This window comes from Cheilinus undulatus, linkage group 18, assembly GCF_018320785.1.
Source record: "Cheilinus undulatus linkage group 18, ASM1832078v1, whole genome shotgun sequence".
Taxonomy (NCBI): Eukaryota; Metazoa; Chordata; class Actinopteri; order Labriformes; family Labridae; genus Cheilinus; species Cheilinus undulatus.
In genome coordinates, this window is record NC_054882.1 from 5,493,560 (window position 1) to 5,512,643 (window position 19,084).

General features: G+C 39.4%; 2 protein-coding genes across 5 annotated transcripts in view; both read right to left on the reverse strand.

Moving 5' to 3' along the window:
• Window positions 1–1,278, reverse strand: part of numb (NUMB endocytic adaptor protein) — a 100,927-nt gene extending 99,649 nt beyond the window's left edge. For all 4 annotated transcript variants that reach the window (XM_041811874.1, XM_041811872.1, XM_041811873.1 and 1 more), the window contains exon 1: window positions 1,147–1,278. The gene's annotated coding sequence lies outside the window, so the exon portion shown is untranslated. The remainder of the gene's footprint in view (window positions 1–1,146) is intronic.
• A 3,560-nt stretch (window positions 1,279–4,838) lies between these two features.
• The window catches only part of galnt16 (UDP-N-acetyl-alpha-D-galactosamine:polypeptide N-acetylgalactosaminyltransferase 16), a 77,276-nt gene continuing 63,030 nt past the window's right edge, over window positions 4,839–19,084 (reverse strand). The window contains exons 11-15 of the mRNA XM_041812935.1: window positions 18,668–18,760; window positions 18,205–18,288; window positions 15,792–15,918; window positions 10,956–11,072; window positions 4,839–5,682 (exon numbers count right to left, since the gene is read on the reverse strand). Coding sequence (XP_041668869.1) covers window positions 5,539–5,682; window positions 10,956–11,072; window positions 15,792–15,918; window positions 18,205–18,288; window positions 18,668–18,760 — 565 coding nt within the window. The 3' untranslated portion in view covers window positions 4,839–5,538. The remainder of the gene's footprint in view (window positions 5,683–10,955; window positions 11,073–15,791; window positions 15,919–18,204; window positions 18,289–18,667; window positions 18,761–19,084) is intronic.

The window sequence follows — 19,084 nt, forward strand, 5'->3', positions numbered from 1 at the left end:
GTATAATCATGCCATGAGATTTAAATGCCAATCCCTATAAATGTAAACTATCCACTACATAACACTTAAAGGTGTTTTAACATTATTTGAGTTCATCTTGTGTAAATCTGAGTTTGACAAACTCAGATCATACAAAGCCTCATGCCCCCAACCCCAATGGGTCCGGGACCCCAGGTTAGGAACCAATGCTTTTATGGACTTCACAGAAAACATTTTATCAATACTACATACTGATACAAGTTTACCAAGCTGTAGAGGTAATGTTATACATGGCCCTATAATTAGTTACTAGGAGTGAAAGCCAGGTTTCATTCATTAAACTGTTATTGCACATGTAATATGAATGAAATTCTGAGAATTTTAGATGCAATTTGGAGCTAGCAGGTAGCTTTCTCATTATTTTAGCGTGGTGTTACGGTTTAAAGTGTGCCCGTGTTAAGAGACGACTTTGAGACGTCTACTGAATGCAGCTACTCTGATAACAGGTTCAACATTTCATAAGCGGAATTCCTTTACATTAGCTTTGATACATTAAGTATTATTGGCTTTAGGAGCAACACGTAATATAAACATGCCATAACGATGTAAAACATGACGTTTAACTTTTTTTTTTTTACATTCAACGTCCTAAAACAATTACCCTACAATTAAGGGTTTTACTACGGGTTCAAGTAAAGATGTATTTCTTGAGACATTTAACGTCCACAGTTTTAGTTATAAGTACGACTACCACGGACGAATTTTGGCTGAAAGTCGCCAATTAACACGGTCACTCTTTAAAACGTAACACCGGAATGCTGAGTAACGTCCGCCTCCTAAAGTTGACCAGGTAAGTTGAGTGTCGTTAGCTGGTCTCCTAACGTTAGCTAGCTACATAACCTGGTAGCTCATTCGGTAAGGTAAACATTCCCCTAAAAATGGTTAACAGCCCCACCGTCTTTCATTTATCCTTTTCTGTTTTTCTTGCCATGATAGCAATGCGAGCTAGGCTAAAAACCATGTAATTGGGTCTGAGTGGAGCGAGCAGCCATATAGCTGCGCGTGCCGCATCCGAAAAACACAAGCTAGTGCTGCTTAGCCTCGAGAGCTAACAAGCGTTACCGGGCAGACTGATATAAAAGAAACCGTTACACATTCTCAACGTACCTGTGATCACCGCTGCGACCCGGAAGATGCCCTGTTGAAGCCGTCACCTGTGTATCACGAGCCGTGCTGTGCCAAAAATAATTCAAATTCCACATAAAGTGTTGCGGGAGACGCTCGCAGTCCAATCGCTTCAGCCACCGCCGCTGAATGGCTGCTACGCGGAGACTCAACCAAACTTCCTCCTTAGCAACGGACCGCCTCCGAGGAAGCTCATTGGACGAGGAGCGCAGATCGGAGGTGATCGATAGACGATTGACAGCACAACCTGGATCAAATAAGACATTCTCTGAATATGTATGGATATCAGCAGAAGACTATAGATTTATCTAGCTGTAGATGGAAGATTAGGGAAATATTTCACAATAAGTCACTCACATTGTTGCACTTTGAACCTACGATGACTCCAAACAGAAACTTTAAAACAACTAGAGCTGGGAAAAAGGACCAAAAATCACATTTCTTTGTATTTTAATGTAATGTAAAATTATGTAAAATGCTCTTCCAGCCGTTTTTCATCACTACCACTTACTTTTCCAGCCTTTTGTTGTTGTCTCTATTTTAGCTTTAAGCTCACTGTGTGCTGATCTTTATTGGTAAATTAAAATATGAGTTAATTTTTTTCTTATGTTTTTGTTGTTTTCACCCTGAGTGTGTAGGTAGACTGTTGTTGTTATTATTGTGATATTATTTCTCCCTTTAATGAAGAATATTTGCTTTATAATGCAATGTTTCTTATGTTAGTTAGAGCATAGTTCATACACTGTGTTTCATGGTGTCCAGCTCCTGTCTTATTCTCCTTTATCTCTCAGTCTGATATGCAAAAACAGCCCTGCTGTCAGAGGAGGAACTTTATGAAACCTACGGCTGAAGTGAGCATTCAAAGTCACACCTGCTTCATAGTTTAAACTCGGGCCTTTTTGTTTTTATTGTATTATCTGCTAAGATCCTCTCTCCACGTTTAAGCGTCTCCCCCTCCTCTGCCCCCTTGATGATGAAACCCCTGCCCCTTTAAAAGGCCAGAAGTTTATCAGACTTTAGTTGCATTCCTCACATAGCTCTGAGGCCTACTAAGCAGCAGTGTGGCATGTCTTGTGGCCTGGAAGGTTGCAAAACCAACAAAGAAAAAAAAAACCTGAGGTTAATAAAGCTGTCAAGCCTGTTCTGCTGATGATTACCTGTCGATATATTCTTAAACAATGCTCCTGCTGTGAATCTCTCAAACATAAACTTCCTGTCTGCTCCTCACTGCCTCTTTTCTTTTAGGCTTAATTATCTCAGAGCTAATCTTCTTTATGGTCTCTGTTTTACAACAAAGCATTCATCCATCACACTGTGGAGGCCACACAGTCATAACACTAACCAGGCAGCCTCTCATTCATAAGTGAGGATGTTCTGCCCCCTTGTGGTCAGTTTGTGTAACAACTTTAGTAAAGTGACGGGTTTTTACTCACTCTGCTTTGCACTTTGACCTAATTTGCTCTAATTTTGAAGCTTATTTGTGTGTTTTAAAATCATGGCATGTTTGTATTTGTCAGTGTTGGAAGAAATCATCATAAAACTGACTGAAATACCCGTAGATTAGAGTAGAAATACTCAGCATTCCTGAGTTTTCTAAAACTTGTAAACAGTGTCTAGAGTTGCTTTCTATGGATAACAGCTTTTTTCTGGGCGATGTACATAATTTTCAAGATGACTACACTCATGCAAACAAATGTTGGAATCGGACAACAGATGAATCTCAAAAAATTAAACATTTTGTTTAACTGATATAAAAAGGGACATTTTATTGCATGTAAAGGGAAATATTTGAGGCCATCTTTTTGTATCAGTCTGACCAAATTATGGCTTACAGCTAATGAAAAAAACTCCAATATCCAAATTATGAGAAAAGTGATTTATATTAAAGAAATGCTGACCTTGCATGAATTACTGCATCTATGTGGCATGGAATAAAAGCATTCATCCTTTTATTGAAACCCATGTTGCTCTGATAGCAGCCTTCAGCTCATCTTTCTTGTTGAGTCTGGTGTCTCTCATCTTCCTCTTCATAATACTAATGAGATTCTCGACGGGGTTCAGGTCAGACCAGTCGGCTGGCCAATCAAGCTCAGAAATACCATGGTCAGTAAACCAGTTTCTGGTAGTTTTGGCTTAACTGTGGACCGGTGCCAAGTCCTGCTGGAAAAGGAAACCAGTATCTCCATAAAGCATCTCAGTAGATGGAAGCATAAAGCTCTAAAATCTTGACTCTGGACTTGATAAATATCCCTGGACCAGCAGCAGAAGATGACATGAAACCCCAAACCATCACTGACTGTGGAAACTGGAAACACTGGACTGACACTGAGACCTTGATTTAAAAAATGAAATGCCAAATTGACTTTAATTTGAAAATAGGACTTTGAACCAGTTCCTTTTCTCCTGTCTATGTGGTGGATCTTGACCCACTGGCTCCAGTCTCAGTCCAGTCCTTGTGAAGCTCCCCTAAGTTCTTGACTCTGCTTTGTTTGACAATCCTCTGAAGTCTGAGCTCACCCCTGTTGCTTGAGCTCATTTTCTTACCACTTTTCCCTTCCAGTCAACTTCCAATAATAAGCTTTGATACAGCCTCTGAGAACAGCCTGCCCTTTCAGCAGTGACCTTCTGTGGATTACCCTCACCATGGAGGGTGTCATAAAAAATTTCAGTCAGCAGTCTTCCTCATGATTATAGTTGTGTGGACTGAACCAAGGTGGGAGAATGAAGGCTCAGAAAACCTTTGCAAAATTTGACTTTCCCATGATATTCTAATATTTTGAGATAATGGATTTTAGATTCAAGAGTAAAAAGAAAAAAAAAATCTTAATTTCATTTTGTTTGAGAAGAATCTAGAATATATAGCAGTTAAACTTTCTGAATGAAATAGCAGCACAAAAAATGAACTTTTTCCATGATATTCTACTTTCTGGAAGCCAAAATCGTGGAGCAAATTAACCTAACGAAGCCAGTGTATCAGTGTGACTCCATGTCTGTCATCAGGCTGATCCATCTTAGAGCATTTCAAGCTTCAAGCCATCCTACAGCAGTATGTCACCATGCTGTTAAGGAGGAGGTGCCAGGCTGTTGTGTATGGTTCTTCACACTCTACTGAGGCTCCTGTTTGTTGAATGAAGGAAATGGTTATATTGCCAATATGTCTTGTCTCTTTAAACTTCAATCATCCAATCCGCCAAACAAGAGTCAACGGCAGAATAAGCTGTTTCGCATTGGCAGATTTTTCATGGGTGCAACCCACATCCTCAGCTCTGCTGCTCATCCCACAAATGCATGTTCCTTACAAATATAAAACCATTTAAAAGGGAAATAAAAAGGCTTTCCAACGAGTTAAGGTCTATTGCAAAAAGCATTGTTACAGCCAAGAAATAATCTACCAAACACTAATTTCCTTACTTTTTTGTGCTAGGTTTATTTCTTGTTGTGTAATAAATGTAAATTATCTGAAAGTATTACCTTCTGAATTAAACTACAGAGAAAAACAGAATTTTTCTGCAATATTCCAGCTTCTCGAGATGAGCATGTTAAGTATTTTAATAAACCCTAAAATTTGCTGCACTTTTAGAAATGCAGCTGCCTGCTAGGAAAGGCATCCTCTGCACAACCATGCATACAAGATCAAACATCCCAGCCGATCCTGCAAAAAAAAACTCCAGCAATACTTTCTTTAGTACCACATTTTATTTTTTCAAACAACATATAGATTACTTTGCACAAAATCCAGGCCATTATCTGCTTCAAATATTTACATAAAACTTTGTTGAGAGACAGAAAACAAAAACATTCTTTGGGTCTGACCATGCAAAACAATAAATAATCTTCCTGACAGTGCTTTGCATGGTGTTTTCAAGACTGCATTAAAAAAAAGCTCAGATTAAGGTTGGCTATACATAAAGCTGCCCTGGTCCACATGGTCCTCTGACATGCCTCGACCTTAAATTGGGCACCAGACGAGCAGTGGCGTCGACTCAGCGTAGGTCAGATGCACCTCCACACATTTGCTACAGAACAGTATGCACTCGAGGTAATCCTTACTACTGCATAAAGAAACTAAAGTTGACCAGGAAAGATACAGAAATGAAACGTGAGATGTGCAACGGTTTTCAGTGGAAAGCTTAGATTACGTAGAAGAACCGCAGCATCCTCAAGGGATGGAGCACTGTACACAAAAAGACCCTCATGTCCGTGTCAAAAAGGCCATCAAATGTTTTCAGTGAGGATCTTGAAGTTGACATCACAGAAGTTCAGTTCTCACTCGCTCCTCCTTCAGCGAGGCCACAGTCAGAAAGCAGGCCAGTCCTCCCGCAGGCCAGGTCCAGAATCCGTCCCCCTCCACCCCACCCTTCAGTCCAACGTGGCTCAGGTGATCACTTGAGGCTCCCAGGACTGGCCGGCCACCAGGGGGCGACACTGTGAAATGACTGGAGGGCCCGTCGGGGTCTGACTGTCCAGGCAGAGGCCGCTGACCATGTGCTGCAGAGCCGAGCCTCTGGGCTTCCACTTCTGCATGCAGAGAGAGAAACAAAGAGAAAATGTTCATCTGTTAGCATAAAAACATGAAAAACTCTGAGCTCTGTGTCTCTGTTTATCAGCACAGCAGGTTCATGTTAGTGCTGAGTAATGGGCTGAGTCAGAGCTGCATTAACAGTGATCACATGAATGAATGATTGACTCTCTGAACTCTGAGTGGAAAAATCACAGAGCAGCCAGCTGCAGATTCACGGCAGCCCGCCATCAAACCAACAGGAGAGACCGTTTGTTTAAGCTCATAAAATATTCAGGACAATATTTGGATCTTTGGAACTAGAAGAATTAAAATGCCATGATATTTTTTTTCCATGTAATTTAAACCAAATTGTAAAACTTCTATATAGTACAGATTCAAAATACATCAAGTAAAAAAAAGGGAGATTAGAGACAGCAGAGCCAACAATAGAGATTAGCTGAAGGCCACTATCGAGACAACCTGGGCTCCATGCCACAGTTATGTAGTAAACAGTTCTAAAAGGAGCCTCAACCAAGTAGTAAGTGCATAAATTAACATACTTTCCAGAGGGGTTACCTTCATTAACCTTAAATCTGAGCCAGAGAGGCTGGAACAATTAAAGGCTTGAAGTTATGTCAAATACATTAAGAATATTTGGAAATCATACTTTTCATACTTGCCAAAAATAAAAACAAAAAAACATTTTTCAGATGCATCGGTATGCTGATGTAAAAAAAAGTACAAATCTGCATTCATTCTGCATCATTAACTCATCTGCATATTCCTTAATTATTAATTAACTTTGAAAATCGGATGAATTGGCCTGAGTCCATGTGAGTCAACAGACCAAATCCATCCATCAAAGCTTCAAGCTGATACGCTTGTTCCTGGTCAGAGAATGACCGCACCAGTCGTTATTTGAAGAGAAACAGACAGTAGCTATGGGTGTGGTTTAGCTGTGTGATATTTTCTTGAAATACAGAAAAATTACACACATGTATCTTAAACCATGTCAAGACTTGACTTCAGTGTGGGAATTTGTTGTTTGAAATGTATTCTTATAACACAACTCTTCCATTATGCCATCTGTCCTCCCCTGTGTGGTGGTTAACAGTTATGAAGGAGGGGAAAACATGAATGGAACACGTTTTAAAGACTCCACTGCCATTTGTTCATCTTAAATTTATTATTTCAGTTGTACAAATACTGTGTAAAAAAAAGTATTGTAATGAGTTTCCACAGGGTCTGGCACTCTGTGTAAAATGAGCGCCCTCTGCTGGCCTCAGGAGACTTGTTAACTGAACCACTTGCCTTGTAGTCAGTTTGCACTATACTACCCCCAGACTGAGTTTATATGTTGAACACTCTACTAAAATCATTTCAAACTGATCACTTTTTCTTGGTGAAATTCATATTTATCCACATGATATTTTTGTGAGAATCTGCAGGATAAATATAAAACATCTCTGTAACCTTACTGATTTACTATTGACTAAAATCGTAGCTTCACTGTTGATGAAGTGGTGTCGTTTATTAACTAACAATTACCTAATAAGTTATTAGATTCTATATTTAAATGTTTTTGTAGGTATTTGCTGCAAAAGTGGCTGTTGGAAACCTGTTTCTGTTGTTATCAAAATAAACATCATGTTGGTGCCATAAGTTGAAATTTATGACTGCTTAATCACACAAAACCAAAGACAGGCCGCATATCATTGTGAACGTTGAGCTGACAACAACAAACCCAGAGTGAGTCTGACTTCACGTCACATTTAAACATCAACTAAAGGTGTTAACTAATCCCAGAAAGGCCACCCAGGCTTGTATTCTCTCCCTGACGAAGAACTGTGATTTGGAAAAGATGTTTTCTTGCTGTACTTTCTCCTAATATCTATTTATGACCATCATTACATCACTTGAACTGAATCACCCTTACTAATCATTGACGGGACGCACTAACAGGGTGAACTTCAGGTCTTTCTCAGAAGAAAACATCAGGTAATGATTTTATTAGTTTAGTTTTAAATAAATCTGATAAACCCTCAGAGGAGACTCCAGTGCTTGAAGCACTCACAGTTAAAGGACTGTTCCTAATAAACTGGCTCTCCATAAATCAACAGGTGTAAGTGCTCTGTTTATTGGCTTACTGATTAAAGAGAATTGAACTTGAGGCAACAGAAGACGGACAAGGCCAAGTACAGATTTTAGGATTTGATTGTGGAGTTAATCTGCAAATCCCAGATGGAATACAGAGAGAGAAAGAGAGTCTGTATTCAAGAAAGCATGCTGTATTCTTTAAACACACTCTGTTATGAGTGTATGGTATGCACATTAGGGGTTAGAATCACTAGTGGCCCCGCGATACGATATTATCACTTTACTTGGGTCATGATGCGATATTATTGCGATGTAAACATTTTCCATTACAGTGAGTATTGCGATACCATATATTGTGATATATTGCGATCTAGACCATTTTTTCAACTGTTTAGCTAATTTAGCCTTGCCCTTATGCTTGTCATATTTCTGCAGAATTTTATTTTCATGTAGCACTTCTTGCAAACCTCATGTGTCATGTCCATCTTGCAATGCTAATGTCCTTGCCCTGGTTATTTTTCATTATCATAGACTTCAGTTCATATTAGCAATTAATTTGAAAAAATCAATAGTTGGTGGACGAGATGATTTGATATATCAATAGACAAAATATCATGATACTATGCTGTATCCATTTTTTCTCCCACCCCAACGCACATGCCTTAAAATGCATGCATGTTAGTGCAAAAAGAGGTAATTTTGAAATGATGACTACACTGTGTATGTTAAGTAGGTAGTAATAATAATTTTGTCCTCATCTGTATAAAGGAGAAGAAAACCTGTACAATCCTCTTAAAACTCTCGCATAACAAACTCTCCCTCCAGATCTGACTCAAGGTTTAATGTCTTTTCCTTGAAACAAACCCAAAGACCTCTCCGACAAGGTTTTGTTTTCTGGTTTAATAAAAAGGGCCTTAGGTTTTATAGGGCTTATTTGTGGATTTTATTCTAGTCCTTAGAGTTAGCTATATTAACTGAAAAACAATTTCAGCTGTTGCCAGTGTGTCTCGAGGAAGAGCTTGGATCTGCACGCTATTTCAGCTTTGATTTAGTCTCCACCTTCACTTGTTTATTTCTTGTAAATTAGCCACAAAGTGAAAGGAGAATAAAATGTTGCTGACATATTCAGACAGTTTCAGGGCAGCAGGGGTCAGGAGAAACACCTCTTATCATTTTGGTGATGGAAGATATACAATAGTGAACAACAGCCCAGAAGGATCAAGCATTTCAGATTACTGAGTCATCAGTTTTGTTTTTGGTCCAAAGGTTTCTTTGTTATCTTTTTCATAAAAAAGAATTAACCTATACATGCTCCAAGAGTTTATCACATCACTTCTCCTCCTTTTCAACATAAGTGATTTTTTTTTCCCCTCTTAGGGATTAAACAGTCAGGACAAAGAGTCCAAACGTCTCCCATATCAGAACAAACTCCTGAAGAACTCTCCGAGGATTGTGACGAGTCTGCATAGGGATGAGAGCTCGCCTGGCAGCAGTCCTGCATGCCGTACACATGGTTTGAGTTAATAGCTCGCTCTTCAATGTCATAAATCAAGCGTGAAGTCAGCGAGGGTCCACATGGGCTGGGTGTTCAACATGCACAGAGTGAAGGAGGAGGAAGGAACAGGGTGGGGTCGGAGGTTATGAGAGCGCGTGTTCTTCTGCATCTATAAAATCAGCTGCCTCTTCCTCTGGCGTGAGCTGCATCTGTGCAGCGAGCTCGCTCAGACTGAATCAGCAGCAGGCGGTCTGCTTAGCATCTTTTCAGGTCACCACCTCTCAAATCTTTCACGTCTAAATGACAGACGAGCTGCCTGATTCCAAAATGGGATAATGGTTAGGAAAATCTAAGACCTATAGTAAAAGTGACTGACAGTGAGATTAAGGTTAACCTTACTTTTTAACCCCTTAATGGAAAAACCTCAAAGAGCAGGCTGTCATCATTCAGTGTAGAAGAACACATAGTTACATGACGATCTACCTTGGAAGAAGTGAAGCCTAAAGTTACACTATATGGACAAAAGTATTTGGACTCCTAACCATTACACTGACAGGGACTATGAAGGCATTGTATTCAAATACATTTATTTTATTGTGGAGTTAGCCCTCGTTTTGCAGCTTTAACAGCCTCCACTCTTCTTTTAAGGCTTTCCACAGGATTTTAGAGTACTTCTATGGGGATTTTTGCCCCCCATTCATTCTACAGAGCATTTATAAGGTCAGGCACTGATGTTGGAGTGGAAGGCCTGGCTTGCAGTCTCCGTTCCAGTTCATCTCAAAGGTGCTCGATGGCACTGAGGTAAGGGCTCTGTGCAGGCCAGCCAAGTTTTTCCACACCGAGCTCATCAAACCATGTCTCTATAGTCCTTGCTTTGTTCTCTGGGGCACAACCATGTTGGAATAGAAAAGGGCGTTCCTCAAACTGTTGCCATAAAGTTGGAAGCATAGCATTGTCTAACATGGCCTTCACTGGAGATAAGGGGTCTAGCCCAAACCCTGAAAAACAGCCCCATTATCCCTCCTCCAACAAACTTCACAGTTGGAACAATGCAGTCAGGCAGGTAACGTTCTCCTGGCATCCGCCACACCCTGAGGAGTGATTTATCACAACACAGAAGATGTCTTGGTTGCTCTACAGTCCAGCATCGGTGTGCTTTACACCACTCCATCAGATGCTTAGCATTGGAGCTCCTGCTGTTTCAGTGTTTACATTAATGCCAGCAGAAGTTCAGAAATCTTCAGCTCTAGAATCAGCAGAGCGCTGGAGACTTTATGCACCATGCACCTTTGTAGACTTTAACCCTGCTCTGTAATATCAGTGCCTGAGTTTCTGATGTCTTGTTTCTAAATGCTTCCACTTTCTAATAACATCACATACAGCTGACTGTGGAATATCCAGCAGGGATGAAATTTCACAAACCATCTTGCTGCAAAGGTGGATCCATCACAGCACTACGCTTGAAGTCACTGAGCTCTTCAGAATGACCATTTTAAGATCACAGATGTTTGCAGATGGACTGCATGGCTAGCTGTTTGATTTTATACACCTGTGGGAACAGGTCTGATTGAATCACCTGAATTCAAGAATATTAACAGGTGTGGCCAAATAATTTTGTCCATATAGTGTACCTTGCTAACCAGAAATCCAGGTCCCAGAGTTGCTGAGGTTTGACAGGCTATGGTGATTTCATCTTACCTGTCTGGGCTCCTTTGCATTGCAGGACTCCATCCTGACCTTTGAGCCCGCTGTGAAGGCTGAGATGGCCAGGCAGAGGTCCTGCTGTCGGATCAGTGGCTCTATTAATTCCCATTTCTAGAAAAAAAAGAAAAAAAATGATAGGAATTGTGCTGATGTTGAATAGAAATGTTTAAATGGATTTTTAAACCTCTCAGCAGAAGAGCATTTAAAGGTTACCCTTCAGAAAAAACACTGATTTACATCAAACAGAGAGCAAGTTTGAGCAAAAAAGGGGTCTTCAAATGTCTGCAATGACTACATCAAGCATGCATGCACGGATGGAAATTATGAACATTTGGACACCGACGACCTCTTTTTTCAATCTTGAATAATGATCTTGTAATCTCCTCCCTTCTTTTTTATGTCCTCTCCTTAGTCATGGTCCTAAGTGTTAAATGAAGTCTTAATTAAAACCAGCATTACTTAAATATCAGTGCCTGTACCTCTGTTTACTTATGTTTTCACTATGTGTAGGTTTCTACTCAAAAGCCTTGTAGAAAATCTTCAATCTCCCTGGATTACAAGTTTCCTCTGCAAAAAAACTACAAATTATTCAAAGAGATGAAGCCTGAAGTCAAAGATTAGGAGTTTGGTTTATTCCCAGAAAAAGGAGGCTCTTTTCCAATTTTGTCCTCACTTCTTCTGAGATTGATTACAACTGTTGTTAGGTCCATATCCTGTAATCTTTGTGTATCACTCGCCTGTTTTAATCTGAACTTCATGTTACAGAATTAAAAACATTAACCACCTGATCATATCTGTGGTGTAACAGTCCATCTGTTAAAATTATGATGAATATAAAGCCAGAATAATAACAGTGACTAATGCTTGCTCCCATGACTAAATTCAGATTAAGGGTTGGCGTGTTGCTCCTGATGTGATGATTGTGTACATGTGTTTGTCAGAGCTGTTGCCTGGCAACAGAGGGACTTTTTCATTGTAGCAACAGAAGAAGAATGAAAATCCTGGTGTTACTTAAATGTTAGACTTACATTTATGTTCTCACAGTTACTGCTCCTTTGTCAGAGAAATTATTGAAAACATTCCTCCTGTATAAAGTCATTTATATAGTGCTGTAGTGTTGTAGATATCCATGCAGCCAGAGACAGAGTAGATTTACTCAAGCACTGAATTTTCTGGTTCTTTACATGAGTGCTTTATCTAGTTTATAAAGTCCCTTTACTATATACAAGAAGCAAGTATTCTACTATGAGAGAAGGAAACACAGAGGGAGAAAACAGGGAAAGAAATGCACCAAACAGCACTAAGATCAGGATCAATCCCACACCAGTGTGTCGAGGATTATAACCTCTGTACATGGGTGACTGCTCTACCTATCAAGCTAAAACGCAACCCTCAGTCATATTTTTTACATAAAAGCTGTCATGTATAAGAGTGAGATTAATGTCTTCACAAGGGGTGGGCAACTGGTGGGCCCTGGACCGAATGCGGCCCCCGCCCAAACTAAATGTGGCCTCCGAGTCAATTTCAAGTATCAACAAATAGTGGACATAAAGAAAACAAGAACGTGAAGCAATTAAACCTGAGCTATACGTATATAAAAGGTGATCATTACTATATGTTCTGTTCTTTGCAAGAAATAAATGACCAGAAATGCTTCTATAAAACTCTTTTATGAATCATTATTACATGCGTTTAGGGTTTAAAGGAGACACATAAAATACACTTGGTAACTGTTAAACCCTCTGTCCAGTGCATTGAAAAAAGTAACTCAAGAGTCCGTAGGGAAAACTTTTTTGTGCAACAGGATATCAGAAAGTCAGTACAGAATCCTTCACAGATTGCAACGTACACCCCAATCCCTTAATACCTTTTATCCTGAGTTGTCTCCCCTTTGCATAAAGTGTAAGAAAGAGGTCGGTTCTTACATTCATTGTATCTGGAGCTGTTCTGAAGTATATGATTTTTGGGTAAAAGTTTCACAGGAATTAAATCTTATTTTTGGTAAGACAATACAGGTAAATTCCAGTTTGTTTCTTTTAAACATAGCAAGTGAGAAACTCTGTTTGACAAATGTCCAACATAAACTTTTGAGCAAGCTTACTGTCTTGGCAAGAAGATGTGTTTTATTTCAGTGGATTAAATCCAGACCTCCAACTATCAGTCAGTGGCATGGAGAAATTCTTAAAGTTTTGCCGATGGAACGTTTAAGTTCAAGGTTGAAAGGAAATGAGAAGTCTTTTGACAAGCTTTGGGGCCCTTTCTTGACTATCTTCCAGACTGCATCACAGACTTAATAAAGAAGGGATGTTGTGATGTAAACTGGCGCCCCTCATGTACTCTTCAAAATCCTTGAGGTTCTCTAATGTGTATCTTATTTTAATATTAGGTTATTTTATTGTGCTTTATTACCTTTCCTGCTTTGTGGATTCATTGAACCACATTTGATATCCAATTACAGTGATATAGAAATGTCTACGTGGAACCGCCTGTACTAGTACATCATGCTTGTTATAGGGATATTTTGACCATTTCGTTTTATTTTGTATGTATTGTCTGATCCCACTTGGTTTATACTCTGCTTATTTCAGTACTTGCTGTCATGTGTTTTTCGTTTTCTTTTTTCTTTTCAGTTTTCCTCCTTTTTTCCTCTTAAATGTTCAAAATTCAATAAAACATGTTAAAAAAAAAAAAAAAAAAAAAAAGAAAAAAGTAACTCAAATATGATTTAAATCTATGCTGAGCAACAGGCAGTATGAATACCGCACATGTGGCCCTCTAGGCAATCTGAGTTTTCCACCCCCGCTTTAAACAGCATGAATAATTGCATTGCAATTTTATTAGATCAATTTAGACTGGATAGGAGTTTGCCTATATTTCTGGTCATTAAAAACAAGAAATTTCTATAAAATTCAGTGAGTAAAATGCAATTTTAATGCCTGTTATTCTGTGTAAAACACTGGCTGTCCTGTCTACTATTGTGCATAATATATAAGTATTAAATTAAATACCAAGACATCTGCAGCTACCATGATAAGTGCAGCCGCCACCATTGAACAGGACGCAATCTGACGCTATTAAATTTGGCCACCACTCATTGTAAAATGCAAGTGGCAGCCTCACTTCTCTAAGCATGGTGTGACACACAGGGATGCTGCTTTTAAACAGCTTTTCTCCCTCATCAAAGGTCAAGGTTGTCTTTTTAATCCCCATGAAAGGCAATTTGTTTTGCAATCAGCAGTAAAACAAATTGTCCTTTAAAGGGAAACAAACCAGCAGACAATGATCAATAAAATACGACAGTTAAAACAAATAGTAAATATAAAACTAGCACACAGTTAGCCCTTCATAAAGTCAATGGCAGCTCAGACAAGTGATTTCTTTAGTGTCTTTGTCCTGCATATTGGCAGGATGGATCTGTGGCTGGACTTAAACTCAGAGAACAAAGGATGGCTCTGATCAAGGACTGACTGGGCTTTCTTTACAGTCTTAACTTAGTCATTCAGGGTCAAACCTCCACAAATCAGGTCAGAGGTCTGCATTTGAGGAAGACTTAAAGAGAACAGTGGTGTAATTTTAATTAAATAAAGGTTATGCAGAACTGGATTGAATTAAAAGACTCAACCACATGGAACCAGCAGATGTTGGGGTGTGAATCTTTGTTTCATAATGATCCCTGCTGGATGAGAGCTTTACTACTGTACTGTTAGCTAGCTAGAATTATGTACTCTACATGGTGAAAACAGACTACGCTAAAAGAAACATATAGTTGTAAGGAAAGAGTTTGAACTTTTTTTTCCTTCTGGGAGACCCCAAAACTGATTGTGTCTTTTATGCTGGTGCAACTCATGTTTGAGATTTTAAGTAACCCAACATTATGACTCTTATTTTGTGGTTAAGGCATCAGAACATGCACAGATGTTGTTTTATTTTTAACAGCATGGCATCAAAGTTTAAAATTCTGATTTCATGACAATCCCATATCTTTGTACATCCAAATCCAGGACTTTGTACACTGTAGGTGTTTACTTTACCACTGATAGATTTTGATTGGTATTTCAAGTGTCTCAAGATAAAAACAAACAGCCACCACATTATTTTCATTCAAAGTAAATTTCCTTACTTTGCAAACATGTATTTTTTTACATCCACAACATGGATGACTGCTGGTCTACCATTGCCTAAATTGGTACATTACTACTATATCGGTAATAAAAAATGTTGGTTCAGATCCAACAAAATATTTGTGAACTACTCAAAACTTTGAAAAAAACCTGTCTTGAATTTTCAGGGCTGCTGCACACTTGTTATAATCAAATTTGAGAATTCTCCAGACCTTTTTAGTACCCAACCCAAAAAAATAAACACAATTTTTGCAACTGAGAAGCCTGTGTAGTTTGGTGAATTTTCTGCAAACAAAATCCTGGTAATTTGTATCATTATGTCAGATTAACATGCATTTCCCTGACTTCTCATTTCTCCCTTTTATGGTTTGTAACTATGTGCATGATATACTTCATTAAAGCCCATGAACTAACACTTCAACAAGAATTTTCTGTAATCATATGCCAGCGTTAATACAAATCAGAAATTTAAAGACCTTTAATTTTAGAAAATCAAATTTAAGAATTGTTGAGTTGTGCTAAAGATCTGCAGAAACTGTGATTTGTGCAGAACTAGACTGGGGCCTCTTTCATAGAATATTAGATGTGTAAAAATGTCAACCCTCTACCAATGTAAGCCCTTACACTGGTGTCACTGGATCACATTTTTCTACATTTTCTGGAGATAATCCAGACCTCAACAGTCTCCCTCTAGTGGCAGAATCCTGACCTGTGACTGTGGCCTGTTCGCTCCGATGCCCCTGCACTCTGCCAGCCCAAGGCCGTCCGTCCCGCGGGTCTCCAGACACAGACCTCCTTGTTTGAGCACACTGGACACGGCTTCCTGCTCGGGGACCCTGAGGGAGCCATTAACAGAGAGGAGCGGGGCCAATCAGAGGTCTTATTACAGTGATAAAGAACAGATGGGCTAAATCGTACAGCCGCCCTGTTGAGTAACTGAATCCCACCACAAGTAATACATCCTGTTACAACACGTTCATGTAAAAATACACAATCATTATTCAAGAAACCGCAGATTTTTGGGAAAGATGACATGGAGCAGAAATGGCCAGAGAGGAGCAGGCTGAACTTTAAGAAACTCACTCAAGGGTTCCCATCCAAATCAGATAAATTTAGATGTTTGGACTGAACTTTTGGGTCATGACACCCAAAGGAGTAGCAAGATTGTTTTTGATTTAAGTGCCTGGAGAAAAACAATTTATGCTGCAAGGAAATATGGGATGAAAATCATTTTTGTCTCTCTTCTAACTTGAGTTATCATTCAAAGACAAGATGAAGACTCCTTAGGTTTTCTATTATTTTAATTTTAAAGATGTCCGAGTAGAAACCTTTACTTCTGGATGTAAGATCACCAGAAAGCAAAAAAGTAAAATATAAACTTTATAACAGCCACAGGTTAAACTTGAGTCATTTTTCAGTCTAAAGCACACACAAACCATTTACCTTACTGAATATTTGGGATTATTCAGCTTCAAACTTCCCAAAATTCAGTGCAACATCAATTTAACACTCAAAACTTGCTGCTCATCACACCATCACTTTACATCATCACTCCATCTTACACTACCTGTATAACCATGTATTTATCTTTTTATTCACTGTGTATTTATCTATCTAGTCTTTTTTTAGTTTCCTGTAACATTCTCTTTGTCTTTGTGCTATTTTAACACTCAGATTTCCCCTCTGGCGATCAATGAAAGATTATCTAATCTTATTTATTAATTCCTAATTTTACTGTGAACCAAATCAGACTTAACATCATGATTACACAGTATTAAGTGCAAATGGATATTTTTGCTGCTCACACAGGGTGTAGTGTTTAACTTTGTCTTTCTAGTGTATGCACGGACAACTGTGTTTTCACGTTCCTGTGTTTTACTATCTCATATCTTGCTGTGTATTTGATGTCTTATATTGTATTTGTTTGTATCTTATCTGTGCCACCAAAGGGCTGGTCAAGTGTCTTTTATTTTCATAGCGATGTTTTCCTTTTCTTATTTATCGTTTAATGTATTTTATCTGTGCTGCATGGTGGCACAAAGTTGGTTCTGTTGTCTCACAGCTTGCAGGTTCCTGAACTGAAGTCCTGTCAGAGAGGGCATTTCTGCATGTTCTCCCCATGCATTCATGGGTTCCCTCTGGGTGCTCTGGCCTCCTCACTCCCCCCTGGGGGTAAGTGTGGCTGTCTCTCTACTTCAGCCCTGACTGGTCCTGGATGTACCTGACTCTTGCCCTGTGACAGCTGGGACTGGCTCCATCTCCCCATATCATATCTGTATTCATATCAAATCATATAATATCATAACCTGACATGCCAGATGGACTTTTTGCACACATCCATCCGGTAAACCTCTCATACACAGCGTTTGGGAAAGGGCAGAACCTTTGAAAAAAAACTTGGAGGGTAATTGGATGAACATCCTGTCCGTCACATCTTTACGGGCCAATCAGAGAAACAAAAAAACGTGATGTAGCTGCCTGTGAGATGCGCCCCTACCAAAGGAGTAAGCTTGCATGACGCGAAACATGGCGACTAGAGACATATCAGTACGCGAGTTTTGGCGTTTTTGGAAAGAAAACAACTCACTGCTATTTGTTGTTCTTTTTTAACGAAGAAATGTCGTCAAGTTCTGATAAAACTGGCGCTTTAGCAGCATCCACGCTAATCTTTTCCACCATAAATGTACTGGCCTATTGTTGCTGCTTGCTTACGTCACAATTGGGGCCGTGCCCGAAAGTACTGCCCCTGATTAGTCCTGTCACTTTCTAACCGGGCCCAGACAGTTCAGATGGGAGCTTTGCAAGTTGGATTCGCCAGAGAGAAACACGGAAATGGGCGTATCCATCTGCTTTGCAAGGTTCATAATATCATATTGTGTCCTATAGCATCAGTATTGTATTATGTTCTATCATATCACATTGGTAACCTTATCACACTAGTGTCCTTATTGTACCTGAATCCATATCATACACCAATAGCCATCATATCATACCCGTATCGTATTGCTTTGTATGTAAGCAGTATCTGTATTAAATTTGTTCTAACCTTTTTGACTTTTGTCAGGTAACATGAATGAACCAGATGAACATCAAAGATAACAGAAGAGCTCTGAGAGTCGTACCTGAGCTCAGGATAGACGTTCTCCATGTACCAGCGGAAAGGTTTGCAGTCCAGCTTCCGCCGCAGTGTCTGGCGGTCTGTGATGCTACAAGAAAGCACATGAGAAGGTCAGAGAGAGGAGACCATGAAGAACATGCAGGAAGGACATGGCAAGAAAAAAACCAATAAGTTAGCACCCTACTTACTAGAGGAGATTTCATTTGGACATTCAGATACACAGAGTGATTCTATTAGCGGTGTTGAACCAGTAAAAACTCTTAAAACATGATAGATGGCTATGTCCATTTATAGATTTGTACAAACAAATTAGAAACAATTAAGCCAAGAGGATAATCAGCTAAAGAGAGTTTTTATACTCAAATAAATCACTGGTAGTCACAGAAACAAGTTATACAGATGAAAGCATAAACCTCTAAACTGTGTGAAAAGTAACCACACAAAGGTCAAGAGTATAACAGACTAACCTGCCAAAGGCCTTTCCCTGGGCTGACGGCCTCGCAGAGTAGTAGTACTGTTTGTACTCATCCATCCACACCTCTGCTGCCCGCCGTGTGTTCCTGCAGACACAAACACACACCTGGTCACACACTGTAATGACTGTAATGCTGCTGGCATTCCTGCAGGAAGCTCTAATGACATGGTGTCACACACAGGAACCAACAGACACCAGAAAAAAACATGTCTCCATCAGGAATTTCCTCCTTAAATCCTTGGTGTGCCAGCCAGTAAGTACAGAACGTTTGGTCTGATTTATTTACTCACAATGACAGCAGCAGTGTCTTTGAGACTGTAATTTTTCTACAAGGTTACATCTGTATTTAAAGCTCAGCTTGATAAATGTGGAGGTAAATTCTGCCTTTATGGTAGAAATAAACCAGCAT